The sequence below is a fragment of the Porites lutea genome, chromosome 5 (assembly GCF_958299795.1).
Source record: "Porites lutea chromosome 5, jaPorLute2.1, whole genome shotgun sequence".
Taxonomy (NCBI): Eukaryota; Metazoa; Cnidaria; class Anthozoa; order Scleractinia; family Poritidae; genus Porites; species Porites lutea.
In genome coordinates, this window is record NC_133205.1 from 16,584,675 (window position 1) to 16,610,182 (window position 25,508).

The 25,508-nt window shown below is 38.1% G+C and overlaps 2 protein-coding genes across 5 annotated transcripts; one reads left to right on the top strand and one right to left on the bottom strand.

The window, feature by feature from the left end:
• Nucleotides 1-2,071: 2,071 nt before the first annotated feature.
• On the top strand, nucleotides 2,072-17,386 carry LOC140936926 (major facilitator superfamily domain-containing protein 12-like). 4 transcript variants are annotated; one of them, XM_073386430.1, is made up of 12 exons: nucleotides 2,072-2,209; nucleotides 2,351-2,844; nucleotides 4,414-4,528; nucleotides 5,179-5,349; nucleotides 8,001-8,093; nucleotides 8,962-9,054; nucleotides 9,658-9,698; nucleotides 10,208-10,340; nucleotides 11,170-11,276; nucleotides 14,053-14,133; nucleotides 14,927-15,063; nucleotides 16,038-17,386. In XM_073386430.1, exons 2-12 carry the CDS (start codon nucleotides 2,363-2,365, stop codon nucleotides 16,271-16,273), a joined length of 1,689 nt encoding a protein of 562 aa, XP_073242531.1. In that variant the 5' UTR covers nucleotides 2,072-2,209; nucleotides 2,351-2,362; the 3' UTR covers nucleotides 16,274-17,386. The 4 variants fall into 4 exon arrangements, with proteins under 4 accessions (XP_073242531.1, XP_073242532.1, XP_073242533.1 ...); XM_073386431.1 differs by having other exon boundaries at nucleotides 14,927-15,051; XM_073386432.1 differs by lacking the exon at nucleotides 14,053-14,133.
• Nucleotides 17,387-20,102: 2,716 nt separating this feature from the next.
• Nucleotides 20,103-21,077, bottom strand: LOC140939168 (lithostathine-2-like). The gene is made up of 2 exons (XM_073388728.1): nucleotides 20,834-21,077; nucleotides 20,103-20,704 (listed from the first exon to the last, which is right to left on the bottom strand). Exons 1-2 carry the CDS (start codon nucleotides 21,075-21,077, stop codon nucleotides 20,268-20,270), a joined length of 681 nt encoding a protein of 226 aa, XP_073244829.1. The 3' UTR covers nucleotides 20,103-20,267.
• Nucleotides 21,078-25,508: the final 4,431 nt, after the last annotated feature.

The following is a 25,508-nucleotide window of genomic DNA, read 5'->3' on the forward strand; positions in this document are numbered from 1 at the left end:
TCAATAAAAAAAAACTATGAGAAAGAACATCATTTTCAATGTCTAAATTTAATCTTGAATTATTCAAAACTTTAAAACTCTAGGTAAGTCTATCCTCTTTTAGAAATGTCAATTTCAGACGTTTATCCTTACAAAGTAAATTCGCGACCAATTTGCCAATTTCCTTCATTTTCAACTTTTGGTGTCACGTGACCATATTTAAGAAAACCTCAAGATATACTTTTAGGGAAACATTCATTTTATTCTAGGTCTCATAGCGACAGATATTGCCAATCAGTCTTATGCTCAGAACACACCTTTGAGAAGATAGTTCCTCTATCCTCTGCAGAGGAAAAAATAGAAGTAAGAAAGAAGTACCCTTCATTGTCTCAAGTTCGCTCTCTTTGCATATTCTGAACGCATGGAACGCATAGAATCATTATTTCAAAGTCTTTAAAGTTGACCCAAAAGATTCCAATGAAAATCTTGTTCCACTACCTCGGCCACTTCCTTAAAGTTTTCCCTCAAAATTTTCCCATCGAAAAGAAGCCTAATAATTGCCTAGCTAATGGCGAAAAAACGGAGAACGTGGCAAGAAATTCGGGAGGTTGTTGGTCGAATGTTTGCTTTCTGAATACCCAAACTTCAAAAACTTTTAGCATCAGGGACAGCATTCTCGTTCCCAGAGTCCAGCAAATGGGTTCCCTTTAGCTAAGATTTGCTAGCTTGTTCCAGACTCCAAGAGATTGTTAAAACTGGTGCGAGAAGCACGCGGGGGTCTGGGGAGAGAGAAGGCGTCGCCGCCCGTCCCTGGCTTTCACCACCCAGCGTCAGTGACCTTGTTTTCGTGTTGTCTTTTCGCGACTTCCCTGATATCTGAGAGCATGGCACGGGCTTTAGATTTTCAGACAAATGGTTACGTGACATATTACCTAATTAACTGCCGCGCCATACGGCTCCTGGTACCAGATTTTGATTCATTCCGGATTAGCCTCCAACGCAGACGTTTTTAGGGCTTTGTCACGCGTTCCTTCCCCATGAGGGGGATTACGTGACGAGCCACAAGAACGCCAGCGTGGAAGCCTAGGGCCGGATACGCAGATAGATGAAATTCAAACCAAATGTTCCAGGGGACGGCGCTTTTCTCCAGCAATTACGATAGTTCACACTTGTCTCCTTTTCTCAAAGGTTAGACATTTTATACCTCTTCAATTTCGTACTCGGCTTGACTGGATTCATTTACTTTTTTTATCTTTTTTTTTTTCACTTTTTACATACGTTTCTCTTTCATTATACAAAGGAAGTTAAATCCCTTTTTCGCAGGTGAACACGTTCTCTTGCAATATAAAAAGAAAACAAAGTTTCACTCCTTTTTTGCAGGCGAACATGTCCTCGGCTTGCACTTGCATTATGAAAAGAAAACGAGGTTTCATTCCTTTTTTGCACGCATGCACGTATTTATTTAATTTTCTCTTAAAAACAGATATTAATCGCATCCAATTTTGGTAACTGAGGTCGTACGATCAGGCTGCTATCACGAGTTCAGTATGTGAGCTCCAACGCGGTTTCCGAACAAAAAGATTTTTCTGGGGTGCTGGTCATGTGAGCCGAAGTGACGCAAGCCGTAATTTAGACGGGGACATTGTTTTGAATAACTTTTAGCGTGGGGTAACTCCATCTGCACAACAAATAACTATAGGCCTATAAAAAGAAAGATTATTGTTTTGCTTTTTATCTTGTTCAGCTGCATGAAAAAACATGTTCGATGGCAATTCGATGCGTGCGTTGAAAACTCGATGGTCATAACCGAACATACCCGGGGTGCAATGAATATTATAAGCCTCTGAAGATGGGGATGTGAGATTGGTACAAATAAGAAAAAAAAGGGAAAATAGCTATTTGCCCGAGTAAATGGAATCAGAGTGAAATTTTTAAAGTTACAGTTTTTGCAAAAAGCAAGAGCTGATTTTTGCTTGAATGGCTACTGACAGACAGGCTCCCCACCATAGCCCGGTGGGGAGGTTTTGTTCATCATATGACTCACATTCACGTGATCTCGGTGCGAAATTATAAATAAAATTCATTTGATTGAAGAGTTCAGAGTTTGTGATTGACCAGTTCTACGAAGGAAATGAAGTTTTTAAATTAGAGAAATGAGGGTAGTTGAGTTGATTACTTGAAACGAAAAGAATACAAGAACATTTTACTCCTTGGCGATCGTTAAATACAGGTGAGACAGTCCACACATTTGACTTAAGTTTTATAATTTCCGTGACACGTACAGATCTAGAATTTCTTACGTAAGCTTTAATGCGGTGTTTTCATATATTTTTATAAGGTCTTTAACTCGTCTTACCCTTTTTTGACATAGACTTCAGTTACAATGGCCCGTTGTATCGAAGGAAAACCAAAAATGACATGGAGAACAAGAATTTGTTACGGGGTTGGCCATATTCTAAATGACTTGTGTGCCTCAATGTGGTTTACCTACTTGCTAGTCTACCTTCACAAGGTTGTAGAATTCTCAAACGTGGCTGCAGGAACTTTGCTGTTGATTGGACAAATCGCCGATGCCCTCGCCACGCCTTTCGTTGGAATAGAATCCGATAAAACTGGGGACTGCAGATATGGCCGAAGAAAAATCTGGCACCTTGTTGGAGTTTCGTGCGTAGCGTGTTCATTTCCGTTCGTTTTCAATCTGTGCATTGGCTGCGAAAACTCATCGACCTGGGCGCTATTTATTTACTATGTTCCATTTATTGTGATTTTCCAGTTTGGCTGGGCATCTACGCAAATTTCTCATTTAAGCTTGATTCCAGAACTTACTGATAAAGAAAATGAGAAAGTCACCCTAAATGCTATTAGGTAATTTAAATAGTTTACTTGAGTAAACCATGTCTTTATAGTTGATAACTTAAATGTGGCTGAAAATTCCCGCTAAATCGGCCTATTTTTCCGCGAATTTGTCCTTGAAATCCCTCGAAATTTGACTTTTTTCCCCTCCACCTATCAGAAGCCGTGGCCTCCTTCCCCTTTGGAACATGATAATTGGCTTGCATTCCCAGACAGCTGTTATTGCCGCCAATTCCCCCCCCCCACCAGCCCCTCTTGTTGGAGCAATGCTCATAGTCACTGGTTATGGGTGTCTTACAGTAAACCTTATTTTGGCCCCTGTCTTGAGTCAGTCCTGAGCTTTGCGAGGTCCTGCAATACACTTATCTCTAGTTAGCTTTGAGCACTGTGTATGCCGCTGAAGCCCCTAAACCCTGACCTTATTTAAGACCAAAACCATTCAATTCATGACCCTATGTAGTGCAATTATGTACCCTTTTCAGTGTCACATCCCTGTTTATATGTGAATTAAGTGTTCCTCTTCCCCTTCCCAAGAGTTTAACACACCAAAAGTGAGATGAGGATATCTGATTGGCAGTAGTGTTGAAGAAGTCCTTAGGCACGAATTCTGAATATCCTGAAAGGTCTAGATAACAGCAGCAATATAGATAGCCACATAAACATAACAACTTTCTTTAATTTACCAGACATGTTTCGACGATACATCAGTCATCTTCAGTGTTGCATATTGTGAAATCGCCGTTGAATTTAAATCGCGTGCAATGTTGTCCCGAAAAGTTTTAATTTGGTTTTGTAAAGTAAAATTTTTAAGTTTTGATAATTTCAAACCCTGAGGCCTAGTCATTACATAATACTCAAAGTCTTTAATATGCAAGAATACCCCTACCCTGGATTACCTAGCAACTGGTCCAATGTTCCCCAAAATTGCATATTTTGTTTATTCTGATGAAACATTGAAGCTGGTCTTTAAATCCATTTGTGTCTCCTAAATAAATGTTAAACCCAAGGGAAGTATTTAAGATCGAGTAGTGCTGTAAATTACATTGTTCATTCATTCCTCTTTTTGTTTATCTGCTTTAGAAAGTAGTTTTATAGTAAAATTAAGACGGGATGCATTAGGAAATTGAGTAATTTTAACTTTCAGTGGACAAAAACCTTGTACCAGAATTCATAATTTCAAGCATACTGCATGCTTTTTTACTTTTTTTGAGGGCTATAAATGTAATAAGTTATATGAAATAATTCCAAAAAAAAGTTCTTACACACTGTAAGAGCTCGAAAAAACAAACCTCAAAAGCTTCTAATTTCACAAGATGAAATCTTATGCATGACGATTTTAACTGTGTTTTCTCAATTCTTGTTAAATTTGGTATTTATTTTTGCGGGCCCCCTTAAAAAAATTGTCTTGGATGTTATTACAGATAACTAATAAATTATTACTTCTACAGCCCTTGAAAAGTTATAAAAAAGAATGCTTTATTATTTAAAATATTCTGGAACAAGATTTTTGTCCACTGAAAATTAAATTTTACTCAATTTCTTGATGGATTCTGTCTTTATGTCCTTTTTTGTCTCTCACAGATATGCTTGCACAGTTTCATCCAACATTTATGTTTTCTTGGTGACCTGGGTTCTTATTTCCACTGAAGGTGGAGGCTCATCAAAACTTGATCCTTCTGATTCAACAATATTTACGGTTTGTTGATTTAGCTTTTACAAGTACTTCTAGTGAGTCATATATGTACAACACTTGCCAAAAGTAATCATGTACTTAAGCTGAAGATTTAAGTATATATGGTTTTTTAGGTGCTGGGGCCTTAGTTGAATTAAAATGAGTGAACTCTTAGACCTGTATTGATTCATGGACTCTTTTTGAGGTGTGGGTGTAAAAATCTTCTCATTATTATTATTATTATTATTATTATTATTATTATTATTATTAGTATTATTTAATAAATATTATTATTATTATTTTTTATAATACAATTATTTATTTATTATTAATAATTTTATTTATGTTCAATTTTTTATCTTTATCTTGTTTTGCAAAAGCATGTGTTAGATTGTTTTAATCAAGGTCTGAATTCTCCCATCTGTGTTATCCCGACGAAGATAAAAGAAAAGACAGTCACCACAAAATTTTGTTACACTTGCCTTGACTGTCGTCCTAATAGATCTGTCTGTTTCATAGGAGGTACATGTACATAAAAAAGATTTTATCATTGAGGAAGTACATGTACATTGAAAAAACAAACAAACAAGCAAACAATAATAAAAAACAAGACAGAAGCACATCCTAAATTCCATTTTTACTCATAGTTGTATTTTCTTATTTTCTTTTTTCAGTATGTTGTATTTATTGTGGTGGGAACAGGTCTTCTCTTCATGCTTATTTTTCACATTGGACTTAAAGAACCCCCAAGAAGTTGTATATTCAGTGGGCAAGTAGCAGTTAAAGGCAGTAAAAGAAGGGCAGACAATTGGATCCACTGGTTTAAAGAAAAACAGTTTTATCAGGTTTGTAAAAAAACCCAGCCTACATAAAGAATTAATGCTGCAAGAAAAAAGGCTGCATAAACAAGACTGTTTTTGGCATGGTAACATAAGAAGTTATTTTTTTTGGCTTTGTAACGTTATTTAGAAGTTTAAGGTTGCTAGCAATAAAGAGTGAAGTATGGATCAGAGGTTAAGAAAGAGGTTCTAACCCTTTACATCTCTAGCTGGTAACCTCATAATTACAAAAATTTCCATATGGGGCTTCTTTGGAAAGATGTGTGCAAGATATATTACATGTACTGTACTTCTTTTTAAAGCAATTTGAAAAAGATGGGACTTCTTAAATCAAATTTTCAGTTACAATCGGCGGCGAAATTAGTTGAGACACTTTTTACTTTAAGCGGCCTCTCTAACATTTTGCAAACTTTAAAAAAAGAAAATACTGTAAATGACTTAATAAATGCCCATTTACAAATATATGCCTCCCATGTGTTTAACGCCCCCTCTATGCTGTTAAAATCATATTAGATGCCCCCCTGTGAGAATTACTCCAAAATACTGGGAATTACCAGAGAGGAGTGAACTCATTCGATTCATTCAGTTTCTTGCTTGATTATTAACGAGACTTTGCATTTTTCATCTTGTTCAATGTCATGTTCAGAGTAAGGATAGACTAAAGATAGCAACACAATAACCCTGAGTGAAGATTCTGACATTGATATCGGGATTTGAAAGGTCAATATGGATCTTTAGACAGCCTAGACTGGCGTATTAATTAATTGATGGAGTGGATATTCTGCTATTTTTAAACTCTCTTGATATTTTCACTGAAGGCATATTAGGTTTGTTGAGCTTGTTACAGTAATGAGAATAAATGCCTCTCTCTAAACACCCCTGCTTGGACCCCTAGAATTAAATAGATGCCCTGGGCATTTATTAGGTCAGTTACAGTAAAACATCCCTCCCCCAACCCCACCCGCCATGCATTTTTGTGCCACTGTTTTAGCTACTTGTGGCTCAACTTTGAATGAATAGGAGAGGGTAGTGCTTGACACTAGCACTAGTCCACTAGCCCAGGACTAGTGAAAATTTACGCTGGGCTAGTATTAAAGAGTGTCCTCCTACTAGCCCCTAGACCAGTAGCTTACTGCAGTTCTTTTTCTAATGCTTTATCAGTAATTAATTTTTTAGCTTGAGTATCAAATGTAAACCAAAGGACTCACTGTTCATATAGTGGAGGTATCATAGCTTAGTATTGACTCGCTAAACAGACACCATGTTGGTAATGCAACTACGTGGTCGTTTTCATTTCACTCAGTAAAGTAGGGGCCTGGGTAAGAGCTGTCATCAAAGTCGGGTTAGCCCCATTGGACATATTGCAGTTTTTTTGTGCACATAATTTACGGCAGGATCAGGAATGAAGAAGATTTCAAGCTTTTTTTAACAACTTACCTTCGAGAAAGCATCCTGTTCAATGGTCTTTTGACTCAAACAAACATATTATCAACCTACCGAGTGCAACTTAATGGAAGGAAAGCTTTCTATGGAAATTTTTAGTCCTAGTTCAATATCCTTCATTGACAATGCAATTGTAAGAAATTTTACTCTTTGAAGCTTTTCAAAGACTTGCCTCCAACTTGAAGGGAATTTGTATATGATCACCTTTTGATTGTGGAACCACGCTCGACCTGTAGTCAAGAATATCATTCTGATCACAGTATAACTGAACCAATAAACTAAACGTTACTGGTCATTTTCATTCCCTTCAAGCCGTGAAAGTTAGAACTCGTAGCCTTCATTATAACGAATATTAGAAGTAATTGTTGAGTTTTAAAAATTACAACACATGACATTCAGATTGCCTCTTGAACTCTGGACTGACAAGAAACAAAGCAGCATATATAAGCCATTCATTTTATTACTGTTGATATCTTTTTGCCTCTAAAGTTGGATTGGTTTTTATAAAAATTGTTGTATTAACTGTTTTAATAAAGAATAGAAAACTAACAAAAATAACTGAGCAACTTTTATTCCTTTTATTTCATTTTATTGCACCGGCAGAATATACATAGTATTATTTCAGTTAAAGGACGAACCTGTAGAAGAGGAGAAGACTGGTTCCTAACAGCCCGGTACTTTTTTTTGGACCAGTGGCTTGTCGTTCTGGGCTGGTGATTTATTTCACTCACTAGCCCATTGCGCGTGTAGTGTCCAAAAAAGTTAGTGTCGAGCACTGGAGGGGAGGGGTGTCGATTGTTTTGTTCTCCAAAGTTACGCCATTTGAGGACCATGTCACGACAATTTTGATGCCGATTGTAGTTTGGCCTCATAAAGGTAGAGTTAGAAATCGAACGAGGAGTCAGTTGATCTAATCCATTTTTTTTTTATTCTACCGGAATCAAAGCACAACAGGTATGCATGGACAGGCGATACACGACTGTTTTGTGCTAGGACACTTGTATAAAGTTATAGCTTTTAATAGTAACCTGATATCGGGCTCTACTTTTGTTTTGCTTTGTAAAATGATATTCTTGCTTCCTAAGCGCATAAAAAAGACTACGTAAGGGAGAATGTATGATGGCTGCTAAAATTGGGCCTCGCATCGGTTATCTTTACGGTGAATATTTACATGAAACGGTCATTTTAATACTTCTTTTTTTTTTTCTTGGCAGGTGGCAGCTTTGTACATGTGTACTCGTCTCATTGTCAACATTACACAAGTTTACATTCCTATGTATACTTTGGAAACATTGTCTCTAAACAAGGTATAATTAATTTTTATCAGGGCTGCAAGCATGAGATTTCAAGTCCCTATGTAAATGTAATAAAATAGGAAGGGAATTAAACAGCGAGGAAGTTCTTCTGGTTCTGTCTGGTAGGGTGATATACGTGTTTGTATTCATAGCTGCGTGGGCAGGGAAAATCCCAGCCCTGGCTCTTATTGACAAGTATAGTAATAATTGCAGATAAGGGGAACTGTGCGTTTGATCGGGGGAAAGGGGAGGGGGGAATGAGTGGTAGTCGTAAGAAGGTGCAAAACGTGATGAGCTTCTAATATTGAGAAATCAAAATCAAACACTTTTAACAACATGAACATCAGCAGCTGTCTTCATCAGTGTTATTGTTTGTCCTCCCACTTTACAATTCGTTGCTATTTTTTCAACAACCAGTTGTTTTAGGGAAGCTAAGAAGCGTCCTTCATTTTACTTTTGCTCCCTGGTCTACATCTCCAACACTTTCCTAAGGATCCTTGCTGACCCCAAAAGGGCACATCTCTGAATCAGTTATGGTCCTCAGATTTTCTTTTAACCTCAGTGGTATTGTTCCCAATGCCCTCACCACTATGGGTATCACCTTTGTCCTTATGCCCCACATCTTTCAGATTTCTCTAGCGAGATCTTGATATTTTTCCACTTTCTCGTCCTCTTTTGCTCTCCCCCTTCCATCATCATCATCATCATTATTATTATTATCATTATTATTATTATTATTATTATTATTATTATTATTATTATTATTATTATAAAAAATCCACTGAAAAATTCAGCTATTGTTTTTGTTATTTTTTAGTCCAATGTCAATTTATTGCAGTTTTCCCAAAACCTTTTATGCGTGTTTTGTTATTGGTTCTAGGACACCATTGCCAAAATTCCCTTGGTTGTCTACGTTAGTGGTTTTCTTTCAACATTCCTAACCAAGCCACTAAACAAGTGCTATGGGAGAAAGGTAAATGCATACAATATAACTTGAAATACTTTTAATAATTTAAAATCGTGTACAAAAATAATCCTCATGAGAGGAGGTGATTGAGAAGCTGGTGGAGCTGAGAACTGCAGCCGAGTGCAATTCGTAACCATGACAACTCTGTGAGTGGCGTCCACTGAGGCACCATCACACTACTAATCAGTGGAACCTAATTAACATACATTTTTTATACTTACCGAAGAGAGAGGAGGGTGGCAAGCAAAAATCCTAGAACCACGTGCTGTGAGCAGCAACTTGAACATAAAGGCCTGACCTCAACATAGAAACTGTTAAAACTTATCAGGCACAGCTGTACATGTAGGTATTAGAGTGCCCCTGATAATCTCGTATGAGAGACTGCTGGCCAGCTTTGTCTCCAGTTTATAAGCTAGCCTAAATTTTATCTAGCAACATTATACTCATTTTTGTATAGTCTATTTTAATAGTTAAACTAACAGTACACTGACGTGTCTATTTAACGTACTCTGGTAAAAACGTCCATAAACTAAATTGGAATCTTAGAATGACTTAAAAGTATATGTTTCAACCTCAGTTAAGAACTATTATTTTCGTATCTTTTTTCAGGGAACATTTTTTCTAGGTCTTCTCTTAATTGCAGGCACAAGGTATGCCTGCCGTCTTTTATCATTATAGAAAGTAGCCTTGACTGTGATCTTTTCTGTTGTAAATTATACAGGAAGCGTTCCTGTGAAGTGTCGGGGTAAACGCGTGCCTGCGTCATGCGTCTTTGAATCTTAACTTCGATGCCAAAATCCTTACTATGAAATAGACATTACTGAACAAGATGCAATGTGGACAATATTGTTAATCGAGCTAGAGACAGAATAACTTGAATGATTTTCGTTTCCTCGCTTTTTCCTAGTAGCTTATTTAGAGCATGCGGCACGGGGCGTGCCCGCGTCATGCGTCACGTGGGGCGTCTTTTAGACATGGGTGGAGGGGGGGCATTTATTAGAGAAGGGGGTGTAATAGAAACTTAAAAGCGTGGGGTGGGGTGTTTATTAGACAAGACCCGTTGATTCAACACAGCGCATCTATTTGATCGTTGAGGGTTTTTGTGGCTTCCTGTGGTATCACACTGATCTTTTTGGTATATTCTCTTGTTTATCCACAGTTTATGGATGTGGTTTATTCAAAAGGGCCACCTCTTACAAACATATGGAGTGTCAGTGCTGTTAGGTGTTGGTGGATCTACGCTTCTAGTTACTGCCCTGACTATGTTAGCAGATCTTATTGGAGAGAATGTGGTACGTGTGTTTGCCCGGTGAAGGCGTTGTGATAAGACAAGTAATAGGAAACTTAGATGAGTTACAGTTAAAACCCGCGAGTAAGAACCTCGTTTTTTAGAACCTGTTATGCTAAGATTTGCCAGTTAGGCCCCCTCTATGCAAGAAACTGTTAACCCTAAAATTTGAAACAGTTTCTTTGTTTTCTAAAATCTATATTAAAAAATCTCTACACTTGGGCAAACAAGATAGGTCAGCATTCAGTATCTTCTTTGGAGACATGAGGGTCCTTATTACTCCCAACTGCAATGTAATGCACCGTATGCAGGTTTTGCGTAAGGAATTAGCTGAATGCCTCTAAATACTCTTCGCTACAATGTATTCATTTCTTCACAATATAAGAACCTATTTAAGAACCTAAATAGCCTAACTTTTTGCTACTTACCATTTATGTAAGAATCTGTTTAGGCTAACGTGGGAAAATGCAAGGTTCTTAATCGCGTTTTTGCTGTATGTCATGATGTTTTGCCACGAGAATCAAAGATAACCCTGACATAAAGGTTTAGTTTCATTTAAAATTACACTGCAACTAAACCTCAACTAAATGTGTATGTCTTTGCCTTTCGATGGCCCGGATGGAAACGGATTGCAACTTGAAATATTTGCGTCAACGTTTTCAAGTTTAGCAAACTGATCATAGTCTGTTTTCCCTCTTGTGTTGTTCATATCCTTAGCACTATCTAACTTTAACACTATCTCATAAATTTATGGGCAACGACCGAATCAAAGTGTTTTGAATTCAGCATATTGCACATAAAATGTTCTAATATTGTTATTTCGGATTTGACAGGAAACAGGTGCCTTTGTGTATGGAGCCATGAGTTTTACCGATAAATTATCCAATGGAATCGCAGTTCAGCTGATCCAGATATTTCATCCTTGCAATTCTTTGGGAGAGTAAGTATATAATTTTTGACAACTTGCCGTTGTGAGTGAAAGGGCGTGTATACTCATGTGACAATATAATATAACTGTATAATAGTTTAGAGGACAAATCGTAAATTGTAGTCAGTTAGACAGTCCATTTACTTAAAAGACCTAGGCAGAGGAAGCTATGGTACATGAGACAACGTTGTACCCTTTTTTTGTACAACAGAGTGAAAAACAGTTTGTCGAATACTGTTTCCAACATTGTTCACAACACTTTTGCGATTTTTTTTAACATTGTGTGCACGTTGAGCGCAGCATTGTCAACAACAGTTTGTGCGTGTAATACTTTGCAGAACACTGCACATTTTTTAATTTTGCTCACATTTTGCGCAACACTGTAAACCACAGGTTGCAGACTATTATATACAATATAGTGCACAACATTTTGCATAACTATGATTTGTGCGACACTGGATAACACTGCGTGCAAGGTTGAGCGTATCATTGTCGACAACTACTTGCACAACATTGTGTTTAACGTTTTGCAAACACGGCACAACATTGTGATAAACAGTTTGTATAACGTTGCGTGCAATGTAATGCATTGTGAATTCTGCTCACATTTTGCGCAACATTGTGAACCACAGGTTCGACATTACTATGTACAATAGAGTATACAACATTTGTGCGACACTAAATAACACTGTGTGCAAGGTTGAGCGTAACATTGTCGACAATGGCTTGTACAACGTTGTGTTTAACGTTTTGCAAACACTGCACAACATTGTGATAAACAGTTTGTATAACGTTACGTGCAACGTAATGCATTGTGAATTTTGCACAATATTTTGTGCAACATTATGAAAAACAGTTTTTTGCACAAATATGTGAAGTACAGTGCACTACGTTTGTGCAAAATTTTACATGTATAGCACTGGGAGAAACGTTGAGCTCAATATTGTCAAACGAGTGAACAATATAGTGTCAATAATTGTGCAACATTGTATAACGTTGGGCGTAACTTACTTTGTGCGCAACGCTGTCGCAAATCTGGTGTGCAATGTTTGCACAAAAGACCGGCTACATACCTAACACTGCTTGAACGCAGCGCTGTACGCAACGAAATCAATGTACAAAAATACGCGAAAGACTCGTGTGCGTAGCATTTTGCACATCATTTGCATCAAATTTCTCGATTTAAGCGTTCTCCTTTTCATTTATTTTTTTAAATAGTCTGACCCTTTAAAAATTTCTTGATAAACTGGAACAAGCAATGTATGCAATCTTTGCAAACCAAAGCTATTTCACAACTGAAGATACAAAATGGAGCTTACCAGTAAAACCAGTTAGCAATTTGCTTATTTGTCAATACATAATCCTGTATATGCTGTGCTATTACAAGTTAATTTTGATTTGAATTTCCTATGTAGGTATTAAATTTCGCGAGGATTTATTTTCGCGGGTCTTTGATTTCGCGATTTTTTTTACAATCACGAACAACGCGAAAATATAAAGGGTTTAGTTTTATCGTTTGTCTCACGATTGTCACTTTGATATTGATCACGACGTTTCGACCGCACACTGCAGGTCTTCATTAGGCGATAGTGTTGATTTACTGAGTCGAACTATTTGTACCACCGTGGTCGTTAGTGATTGGTGTATCAGAAACCTCGCTCATGGTTGGTGGGTTTCGATCCAAAAGCGTTGTTGGCATTGTGAGAGGAAGAAACTGATCCCTCAGCGATCCACTGTGGTAGAGATCGTTTGCTATGTTGTCTTATTGTAGGCATCCACGCGTAAGGAATTTCAATTCCACTGTCCCTGTTGTTGTCTTATGACAACGCGAAAATAGTACCAATAAGGTACATGCGGTCAACATGAAGCAACAAAAACGACTTCTTGGACCCGTTGGTGAGTGTCCGTCTTGGACAGTAAATCCATCCCAGTAAAAGCAAAGTTAATGCCATGGGATTGAGAATAAGGAGCTCCTCGATCATGGCTTGAAACTCTAGTCGTCTCTTGTCGCCACATAAATTCTTTCCTTCAAGAAAGCCGCCTTTTTGGGTTACACCAGAAAAGGATGAAAAACCATGCCCAACTCACTGTGCGAAGAAAAAAATATTTTGGAAGTCGTACAGTTAAGGTTGATGTTGATAAAAACGACTGTCCGATGTGAATGTGTTGGCTTTGAATCTGAACGTATTTGGTCTGCCACGCCTTGACCGCGCATCGCTTGGTTTCCTTGGACACGGAAACGTGACAGTGCACGTTGTTGTTGTTTTTGTTTTTGTTGTTTCTACAGTGGCCATAATGGCACCTCGTCTCCGTGAAGTTATGACCCTGAGATTTTCCACCATTGAACTTTCCTAACATGGCGTTTTCTTGTAATGTCACGCAGTTTCGACACAAACGGAATCGATGATTTCTAAATGCCGTTGAAGATTCATACTGTCCGCTATGAATTGACGTCAACTTCAACTCTTGTAATGTCTTAGACTTTCGATTTCATTTATTCTTTCGGTCACATCATAGACAGCTCAGGTCAGGCCTCAGAGCTTAAAAGCTCTTAAACTAGGCAGGTCAGGATAATAAGGATAATTGTTATTTTATTTAGTAACTATTTTTTGTAATCTTGATGCTATTGATTCTGCTTGGCTGCACTTTGCTGGTAACCGCAAAACATACCTCACTGCTTCACAATATGCCTTCCTTTGCTATTTGCTGATCGTTGCTGCTTAACCGGCGCGTTTTTGACTTCAATACATGTTGCATTTTGCTATTCTCATCCATGATGTGGTTTCAGCCATGGAGGTATGCACAGTCCAGGGAGTGGAAACACCACAGCTTTGCCGACTGGGGTCGGTCATCATCATCATCCACACATGTACGAGTGTGAAATCAAAACTCATTTTTACTTAATACTAGTTATTTTAACTTTTCCTCCGAATTTCTATGCCAGAATGATTTAGAACTGTAGTGTTGACGGAATAGATGTATGAAATTGTTTCAAAACATTTTCAGGGGCGTAGCTATTTGTCCAAAAATAACCCTACGTACTATAAAAACAAAAAGAAAATAGAGGAACATTGCAAAGAAAAAAAACCGAGGTGAATTAAGCGGTTGCTGAAGAAAATGCGAAGGCTTTAACTGTGGCCTGCAAAACACGGTCCTACGTTCAATATTGCGTTATGAATCGCATACTGATTCATAGCGCAAAGAAAATCGAGTTACCCGCGTGAACACGATTTGGGAAACGTAGTTGGGGAAAATTTGGAACAATGTGCGTATTGCTAGAAAGTTCCCGGCTACACCCCTGAAAACTCGCAGTTGTCTTTTTTTAGGGACCGTTCATTTTTTTTATTAGGTAGCGGTTGGGTGGAATTTGAGGGGGGGGGGGCATGAAAGAAATATGGCTGACCAGGAGCATTAAATAAGCCCCCCCCGTCTCTATTGAGCCCCCTCCCCCCATCAAAAGTGCTTGGAAAAAATAAGCCCCCCGGAGGGCTTAATAGAGGATTTACGGTTAATAGAGTTTTAAATAACAAAACTGGACCATTTAAGAATTTAATTTATGAGAAGACGCGTTTTAACTTTTTATTCAGTAGCAAATAGCGTGACAATAACCCCTTTAATTGTTCAAGGTCGATTTAATTAATTAGCTCCATGGTTCTTTTCAGAGCATGTTGCCCTAAATGTGATCTGTACTACAGAGAAGTTATGGTAGTTGTCACCGGTGGAGCCACTATTATTTCTCTGCTGGTTCTTTTAACAATGCTTAAGACAAAGATTGGTGAATTTAAAGGTGATTTTAAAGGTTAGTCAATTTTTCACCATTCACTGTAACTGAATTCATTCCAGTCCCTGGTGCAAACTTAAGAGTAGGCGAAGCATCGGGTGAATTTGAAAAGCAGTAATAACTCGTGACACTATTTTGTGGAAAGCGGTCAATATAACTTCAAGAAGGTAACGTAAACCTTTCAACCTTTTGCCGTGATTTCTAAGCTGCATTTGTCACTTTTGGAACGAGGAAACTGGGGCGAGCTATTTTTCGCAAAGACTTCTGGGACTGTCACTAGGCAGAGGGGAAAAAATTGGCCAATCGCTGACCGATTCTAACGATCCCAGAACCAATAGCGGGACTCGTTTCGGTTCCAGTCCCCTTCTCGTTTATAAAGTGGGGAATCGCTTTTAGACAAATTTCCAGTGAAAGTCAAGTGCTATTCGTTTGCATTCTCTGTTAAAAGGTTTTATATGTGACAGTAGAATCAAACACAAGAGTGTATCTTTAATTTTAATTGCCAGAGTATTCATCTGCCTTTCTAGCCACGAAGGGTCCGCTGGTACTACCTGGCCATTTTAAAATCACCTGTAACTGATTGCGTTTATATTTCCTTCCTTGACTCTAAGATTGAAAATGAGTTCACCTGTCACCGTTCCTCTCCGTTGATTGATTCTCAACAGTAGTAAGAGGCCAGTTAAGTGCCTTTCGGTTGTGAGGGTATTCTTCATCTAAGGCTCAACTGGTGAAACACGTTTAACGAAAAGCAATGTTTACTGTTTCCTCTGGCCTTTCCTTTTTGTTATCATCCTGTGATTTTTCTGTACACTGGCTTTAGGGGATAAGAAATGTGCGTTTAGCCATCCCTCCCCCTCCTCTTCCCTCTCTTGACGTTTGTAACCCTTGCAAAATGACAGGTTATGAAATGGATGTTTAGAAGAATGCATGCTGAGGACCGCTTGCTCGATATTCTTACCTGTTTCCTAACTATTGCAATTTCTTATTGCAAGATGGCGCTGTGGTAGACGTGACCGTTCAAGATGCGCTCCTCAGTAAGACTGCCTCAGTTAGCACAAGCTGCTCTAAGACAACTGGATCATCCAAAAGCCCGTGTCTAATGTATGAGCCCACGACCCCTCCCAAATACGGGTCATTGAATGGCACGTGTCAGAATATACCATGCTCAATACAAGAGGATTATTCTAGCTACGATGAGACCAGGCCGTCGCCAAAAACGTCCCGGTGACGTTGTGGAGAAGATGATACCCCTGGTACTGTACTGAATGTGATGGGCTGTGAGGTGTTTTCTTAGTTAACGATCCCCTGATATAGAAGCAGAAACTCGGTTTGCCCACCTATGAAAGGAGATTGTGGTTGAGCGAGGTGAACTAAAGACTGGTTCTGTTCCATTGTTCACTCCTGCTGTAATGAAAGGATTTCTTGACTATACAAGTTCAGCTTGTCAGTCCGCTTTAAGAAAGGCGACTGTGTTTGAGCGAGATGAACCGAAGAACTGATCCACCGCCCTTTGATCCCGGAGGCCTTTTTCAACAAAATGCCTATAGCTGTTAAAACTGAGCGCTGGAAACGATCCCCTGATTGCAGAACGCAGTTTGTCCGCCTTAGTATAAAGGCAACCACGTAGATTTTCCTAGTTGTTAGAACGCTGTTCTTAACAAGCAGCAAATAATTCTGAAAAGAAACGAAAATTTTTTATAGTATTGAAACGGAGAAATATAAATACTTGTTTTTAGCTGGTCTTGTTAACGGTCGTTCGATTGTCCGTTACCAAGAAAAGGCAAAGCCAGAGAGAAAACGAAGAAGGTAACAAATTTCATTTTGAAAAAAAAAACGAAAACTAAAATAAAATGTATTGACAAGTAATCGTTAGCAAATAACGGTGCTTCGTTAAATAATTCATTTGAATCATTACACTTCACTATTTCATCCATATACTGAAAAGCAAGAACAGCTTCGCGCGACAGTGTGCAAAAAGTGGAAGAATATTTTTTTTACCTCAAGGTGAAAAAGAAGACACTTTTTAAGAACATACTGAGCTGTTATCTATCGGAATCAAGTTGTCTCAGTCAGTGTTACTGAACATTGAAACTTGAATATTTAAATATTTTAAATTAAAGATATTTCCTGACAGAATGCTAAAATGTTAATTTATTTATACGTAAAAAATAATGGGAACTGGAAATCTAAGAGAAATAGAATTAATTAGCTCTTTTGTCACGAGAATTGTAAGTGATAATGATAAAGACTTTAGTGAGACTACTTCAATGCTGTAAAATTTTATGTAAATATTTTAAAGAAATAAGCTACTTTTTGAATAAAATGAACTTGACGATCTCAATTTGCAAGCTTCCTTCACCTTATAACGTTGTACTGCAGCTTAGTGAGAAATTCCTTAAAATGGCCACGGATAAGCAAGAATTGCAGACAGCATTATGATGCAAATAATGTTGTGGAGTGTGGCCCTTTCTATATCGCAAATGGTGCAAGCGAAAATTAACTCTCACTGATTCCTTGTACTATAATGGCTTACGTTCATTGTCGGTTGAGATTCTAGCTTTGAAAATATATACTCATATTCCCCGTTCCTTCATCTAAGCTTAGGTGTTACGCGGTTTTACATTTATATGTGCCCTCCATGGTCTCTTTGCCGCTTTAGTCGACCATAATTACCCGCGAACTGCCTCTATCTGATTATCAGAGCTTATAAATGAGTCGAAAGAATAACAGTACATTTAGCCCGGAGGTTCTTTGCTTAGTTTGCCTTTTGTGGTTCCCTGATTCCCCGGTTATACAATGGCTCAGCCAAGTCCCTAGGCGTTCTCGGCTCGACAACGGGGCAAGAGAGAATGCCTAGGGACTAGGCTGACAATGGCTGAAGCTGACTGGGACGTTCCGGGATGATCTCTAGCTCATACTACTCAGAGTTAATCCTATCTTCCACAAATTGTCATTCCTGCATGAAGGAAACAGATTCGATCGGTTAACGACCAGTTTTCTTCACAATAGCTTGCTCAGTCTTCTCACTGTTCAACAAAGTGGCGATAGTGGTGAGATCAGTTACGGGCTTTGCAAGTAAAAAGAGCGCTGTTTCGACTGTAAAAGATTTCTGTGTAGTAATTGTCTGAACGCTCAGGAGCCCGTTTGAGGTGATGCGCATGCGTTCCCAAGTTGTCAAACCAGCGGAACAGTTTCAAACGCTTAAAGTAGTTCCCCAAAGAAATCTTAGGAACTGAACTAACCAGAACTAATATAAGGGTCCAGTGAGACTTTAGTGTTAATTCGAAAGGCGGCAGAGAACCAAAAGAAACCCACCCAGGCGGAGGAGACCTTTATGAGATGAAAGCCGAGATTAGCGCATTTTAGCTTGCAGTGTTGGCGTATGTTTTCGGGCACCCAACCTCTCAGTTTTTAAAAGTAGAGGCGGATTCGGTCGTGAGAAATGAGAGGGGAGGGGAAGAAAAACTTCATGCAGCAAAAACCAATGGGATTACAGTGCTCTCCAATCCCCCTCTTCCTCCGGAAAACACCTGCACACAGGCCTTGAATGCACTTTCGTTATGTCAATCACTAGTTACTAGCTCTCGGTGAAAGGACCCTGGGAACGAGGTGTTCTCGGTATCGTAAAATTGATGCCAACTCCCAAATAAACGCCTCTTATCTAATAAACACGCCCTCTACGCTGTTAAAATTTTATTAGACGCCCTTCTCTAATAAACACTCGCGTCTAATAGACTCCCCCTAACTGAATTACTCCGAAATACAAGGAGTTAGAAAAAAGGAGCAAAATCATTCAATTCATTCAGTTTCTTGCTTGATTAACGAGGCTTTGCGTTTTTTATCCTGTTCAATGTTAAGTTCAATGTTAAGTCGGTTGGTTTTTCATTTAGGGACGCTTTGTGGTTTTCGCAGTGAATTTGTTTATGCGAAGTTTTATGAGATCAATATTATAATTCGACCTTCTTGCTATTTTCGCCGTCAAGTGTAATGATGCTGTTAGCTTTCCTTTCTTGTTTCATTGTTTTCTTTTTTCTTTGTTAAGGACCAAATAGCTTCTTTTCAATTAGAAGGAAATTGTTGTGTTTTTGAACTAAGTGTTCCGTGTGTCTAAAATCGAGATTTCTTATTTTAAGAAAAAAAATTTAAAACAAATCATAGAATACGATTTTGTTCTCGTAAATTCAAATCTACCTGTTTAAATTACAGAGAAAAGAGTTCTTATCCTATGATTTGTTTTAAATTCTCGTAAAATAAGAAAACGTTTTCTTAAATTGAGATATTCGGAGCAATCTCGATTTTAGAGTGTGTGTATTTATTTCATTGCGTGATTGCGACCGAGTTTGATTACTGAATTACAACCGTTTCAGAGTTATTCATGCACTACTGCATGCAGTTGATAGTTTGAACGTTTGACATGAATTACGATCGAAAAGAGTAAAGCAATTCTGTATCCTGTCGACATTTCCACAAGATATTTCTTCGTTTGCCACTTGAAAATCGTGTTTTACTTTTTGCATGAATTAAAGCAAAGTAGTAGTGACGTCACTGGACAGCACTGACGGCCGGTCGATTCAGACGTCACTGAGGGAGCTAATAACGACTCGAAGTAATCGGATGAAATTCGGGCTAATAAAAAGGCTCCTCACAAAACAAAAACAAACAAACAAAATAATAATAATAATAATAATAATAATAATAATAAACAGTAGGACACTGGGCCTATACATTACTTACTCTTTTCTCAAGTTTGATTCGTGGCAGGTGGTCAAACTATCAAAACATTTTTGTGTTAATACAAGAAAGCTTTTTTCGTTTATTTGTTATATCCTTATTAATTTTCTGGGCGCTTATTGTAGCAGGCAACTCGTGTTGATAATCATGTTTTCGTAGTGTCGCTAGCCTGAGATCCCTATTATCCTTCTGTGTCGAGAAATAGTGATCTACCTTCAACTGAAAGACACACGATCCATTAGTAAAAGTAGCAAATAAAGATCATCAACGAAAGAACAGCATTTTTAAGTGTAACCGCCATTTTATTTTTGATTTTAATTTATTTATTTTCAATCTAAAGCAGCTTCATTTGACAAACAATTCTCATGACAATAAGTATACGTACCCCGTCCTTGCCCAAAATCGTTAGTTTTGATTGACGTCGAATTATTTAGTTTATTAAATGGCATTACAGCAAAGTGCTCTACTCTATTTGACTTTTGGGACGCAAGTCACCTAATTTGCTTTTTCTTGCAAAGGATAACTGGGGCGTACTTCCAAGCCTTTGGATCGAAATCGCAAGATAGGTCGTTCCACTTGCCTCCAAGGCTGTTTGCCAAGCCAAGCATGTTTCCACACTTTTCGCTCACGCTGTCTGGCTGGCGGCTTGCCCAAGCCGTGTAAGCTTTCGCCAGTGGAGTGTCATCAATCCAGTAGAATTTGTTGTCCGCCTTCCGGACAAAACCAAGCCACACACCATGCAATGTGACTGTTTTCTGTTTCTTGAGCAAGGTGAATATGAAGTTATTCTCAGCAGCTGATTTTATTATAGCGAGGTCTCCTCCAAGCATCTGACATGTTCGTCGAGCATCGCTCCATTTCAGGGTTCGAATGTCGATGATGAGGTAACTGAAGTTGCCGTAGTAAACCCAACCATCTTGCGGACAAACTCAAAGGAAGAAAAATTTCCAGTTGATTAATAAGCCTCAAACATTAAGTCGCACTATTAATAAACCTCACACAATTAGTCGCTCTTTTAATTAACTGAAAGTTTGATTAAATTGCAAAAAGTTTATACCTTTAGCGCTTGTCGATTTCTGGTACAGGTGGTCAATTTTGTTCTTCATCTCGGTTAGCAGTTTTCGATCAGCTTTTCCGAGGCCCCAGTTGTTGATGTTAAATGTTTGATCGATCGGTTGAGGCTTTTTGTGAACCGTAAGCGCCGGTGATTTTTTGAAATCGAAACTTTTAGGTTTGCTTTTAGCAAAACTGCTTGAAAAAAGGATAAGAACAATGACGACGAAACTAGATTTTTCAAACATAGTTGAAGTCCTCTCGGATCCAAAAAAGTGTGAAACCTTTTCGTGTAAACCTCGAGAAATGAAAGTCAAGTTTCGTTGAGTAAGTCTACTTGATGAATCATCACTATCTCTAGGCTATTTTATGGTCCCCGCTGACTCTTAACAAGAACAAATTTCGCGTCGTAGCTTATCAAAACAATGATTGCCGTGCTAAAAACAGATTCATTTATAGATAGTCAATAGACATTCAGTCTAATGTAATCCTCATATGGATGAGATGTTGAAATGTATCGGGGCAGTATAGGCCTCATATCCTGTGCTAAACTTACTAGAAATTGCCACGATATGTTTAAGTCTATTTTTAAAAGTTGCGTTTGGCTTTTTTAATAATGCCCTTAAAACGACTTTAACACTTCTATTTACTAAAATGTACAGATTGAAGGTACTTTGCCAGCAGGGTATTTGGATTGTTATTGTGCATTCAAAGCTAAATACAGATTAACTACAAAGCAGTCATTTAGTGGCGATCGCATAATTTTTTAAATTTGTATTAAACTTACTCAACCGTTACTTACTATGAGAAATCCGATCCGATCCGTCGACACTAAAATGCGCAGATCGAAGCTACTCTGAAGGGTATTTGGATTGTTATTGTACATTCAAAAGTTGTGTACAGATTAACTACAAAACAGTCATTCAGAGGCGACCGAATTTTTTTGTTTGAAATTCATATGAAACTTACTCGACCGTTGTGTATAATAAGCAACCTGATCCCCGTTGAGTCTTGACAATTTTTACATGGCTATTGCATTCTTTTCTGTTGTTGGTTTTCCTTGTTAGATAGGAACTATTATATAAAGAAGGTGTAGCTAAGCTTACCACAAGCCGGGAAAAAATTCGTCAAACAGCAACGATTGAAGTCGTCTGTACGTATCACAGAGCCCAATTTACCTCACATGCCCTGAAGGATAAAAAGGATGCATATTTTTACAGTAAAAAATCTATTCGCTCTCCAGAACACAGATATCTTAGTAACACACAATACCAAAATGGACAAGCAATAAAACTCTTGACTATCGGAGCGATAGAGTTGAATTTTATAAAAGAATCTGTGGGATTTGTGAGAAAAGAGTTCTAAACTTTTTCTTCTGAAACGATTCGTTCAATTTTTGTGTCGTGTCTCAGTATACTCTGTTGTCGTGTCTATACCCTGCCAATTTCCATTCGCACTTCCAGTTGTAGGTAGCCTTTCTTATTTTGTTGTTTGAATTTGCACAACTCCAAATTTCAAAGTCAAAACGGTTTTGACACGGCCTGGCAAGCTACCAAAAGCCACAACATAAATAAAGGAAAAGTCCTTGATTTGTTGTAGCTGAAGTAAGCTCTGGCCATTGTGCCATTTCTTCGCCTTAAACACTGCAGAAGCTCGAGAAACGATAGGTTCACTGATGGTTTGTCCGTCCTTACCAGGTGTCAAATTCCCGCGCAAAGTACCTTTTTGAGTAGAATGAGTTAGGTGCAACTGCAGTTTTAATAATTTTAATAATAATAATAATAATTATGCGCTTACAAGTTATAAACAAAAATAAATATGATCATGATACAGTCGCATAATGAAATTGGATAATATTTCTGTTTATTTCTGACAACAAGAGTAAATAGATATACAAAATAAATATAAACAAAATAAAACCTAGGTAATGTTTCTCATAACTTTCAAATAGGAATTTTTCTAGGGCAAATTTAAAGGACGAGAGTGAGTCTGCATTTTTAAGAGAATCGCATAATTGAGTAAAATCTCGCATTCTGATTGGTTAACGAAGCAAGGTATTTAACGTGAATTCCCTCGTCAGGTAATGAATTTTACTATAGAATCGGGAAGAGTATTCAGTAATGTAGACACACAGAAGGAAAACGCGCGTTCACCGTATGTCACCGAGATCACAGTAGGGACAGTAAAGGTGATTTGGAGGATGAACGAAGACCTCGTGGTGGATGATATTGTTGTAACGGAGACGTCAAATAGCCCCCCGGAGTAGTCAATCGATAAAAATCGGTATCGATAAAAATCGGTAGCAATCAAGTGATTTTTATGGATTGATAACGGAATTCGGTGAAAATCGATGAACTGAATTGCTGTGTCAAATTGGTCTCAAATTGATTTTATCGATTTTTCATGGTTTTAACGATTTGTAACGGAAGTCCGCCATTATGTTTTTTGTACAAATCAAGATAAATTGATTAAAAAAACGAGTGTGTCATCGATTTGTACCGATTGATCGATACAATCGATATCAATCAAATCAGATTTACCGATTTTCATCGATTTATCGATTGACTACTCCGGGATAGCCCTGAGAAAGTCCGTCAAGAATCTTGAAAGTAATGAGAATAACATTGAATATTTTACGTGATTCAACTAGCAGTCAGAGTAGCTCACGAAGAGCAGGTGTGATGTGTTCATGTTGTTTAGTTCCAGTAATAAGACGTGCTGCAGTGTTTTGAATTCTTTTAAGTTTGTCAGGTTCTTGTTCAAAAAGACCATAACGGATACTGTTACAGTAATCCAAACGTGAAAGAGCATTGACTAACAGTTTTGAAGTTTCCGTTAGTAGGGTATTTGCGAATGCGCCCTATGGATCTTATGGCATTGACTACTTTTCTGCATGTCTCGTTTATGCAGTTTGCCAGTGTTAGGTTTTTGTCTAAACTCCAAGATGACGAACCCTATCAGTTAGTTCAATGACGGTACTGTTGTTATTGTTAGCAATGAATTAATAAGAGCCGAAATTAAGAACGTCGTAAAAATGAAAGCCACCTTTTGAAATAACAAAATTCCCAATACAGTGCAGTGGAACCCGGTTAATACAGACACCAAGGGAACATGCAATACTGCCCGTATTATTCTGGTGTCCGCATTAAGGGGGCCTTCAGAAAAAAGTGTCATGGATTCACGTTTTATCGACATTGAGACTAAAGCAGACATTTTTACGAGAAAACGTTATTTCATTTCATGCCAGTAATGGTAACAAGTTAATAGTAAAGAAACTTCACAATCAGTTATCATAGTCTCGGACTAAAACTACTTCTTTGACTGATTAACAGTTGAATCTGTGACTTAAATTTGTACTGACACTTTTCGTTTGCGTCTCAGATAGGTGGACTGAACATAAGAGAGAACTTTTAAAGGCAATTCGCTGTTTCTATAATAGGTTTTCACCGGTAAGATAATCGGTCATAGACAGCGCGCAGATAGACAGTATCCATAGAGCGGGTTTGAAAATATATGAGACCAGTGACACGGGACACAGAGGAAAGTGTCCGTTGTCCGTATCAACCGGTGTCCGTATTAAGCTGGTTAATTTTGAATTGCAGACAGCATGGTGATACAGGTAAATGTTGTGTAGTGTAGCCCTTTTTACATCGCAAATGGTGGGAGAGAAAATCAATTCCCACTGATTCCTTGTACTAAGGCTTACGGTCATTGTCCGGGTTGATATTCTAACTTTGAAAATATGTGCTCATATTAAATGCTCTGTTACATCATCTGTGCTCTGTTGCTACGCGGTATTACATTCATATGTGCCCTTTATTCTCTCTTCGCCGCGATGTACCTCCATAATCACCCACAAACTGCCTCCATCTGACTATCAGGCCTTGTAGCTAAGTCGACATATCAACCGAGTTCGTCTAGTGCGGATTTTTTTTCTTTAGTTTTCTTTCTCTGGTTCCCTAGATTCCCTGTATATGGATTAAAGCTGACTGGAAATTTCGGGGATGATCTCTAGATATAGCTACACAGAGTTAATCCTGTCTTCCACAAATTGACATTCCTGTATGAAGGAAACAGATTCGATCAATTACCGAATAGCTTACTCAGTCTTCAGTAGTGGATAAGGCACCGGTTACGCCGGTTCTTTGTGGACTTAATTAGCTTTTTGAGTGGTATAAATTAACGCAGATGACGTCATGCATCTCATTAAGATAGGATGATGTCATAGTTTAAATTAATGCCCATGACGTCACGCATGCCGTTAAGATAGGATGATGTCATAGTTTGTTTTTAGCTGGCTGACATCATGCATGCCTTTAAGATAGGATGATGTCATAGTTTATTTGTAGCTGGCAAGGAGCAAGTGACGTCAGAATTTCCTAGAGTTGACGTCATCAAAAAATGTCGAGATCATAATCTATAAACAGAAAAGTGGTTTTTATATAATTAGCTATTTGCTACAGTCTTCTGATTAGATTTTGTTTGCTATAGTCTTCTGATTGGATATTGTAGAAACTGTTATGTGTTCAAAATAAGAGCGGGCAAATTTTGAACGTGTTATCCTTGCAGATTATACTAAATGAAAAATCTTTAATCATTAAATTATTTTCACTGAAAATCGGTTATAAACAAAACTAAGACATGGAGGTTAACTGAAAAATCTTTACTTCAAAAGAAGG

Coding starts and splice junctions, on each gene's coding strand:
- LOC140936926 (XM_073386430.1), top strand. CDS start 2,363: ATGGCCCGTTGTATCGAAGGAAAACCAAAAATGACATGGAGAACAAGA. Junction 11,277..14,052: donor CCTTGCAATTCTTTGGGAGA/GTAAGTATATAA, acceptor ATGTGGTTTCAG/CCATGGAGGTATGCACAGTC. Junction 15,064..16,037: donor ATTTAAAGGTGATTTTAAAG/GTTAGTCAATTT, acceptor TCTTATTGCAAG/ATGGCGCTGTGGTAGACGTG.
- LOC140939168 (XM_073388728.1), bottom strand. CDS start 21,077: ATGTTTGAAAAATCTAGTTTCGTCGTCATTGTTCTTATCCTTTTTTCA. Junction 20,705..20,833: donor GAAATCGACAAGCGCTAAAG/GTATAAACTTTT, acceptor TCTTCCTTTGAG/TTTGTCCGCAAGATGGTTGG.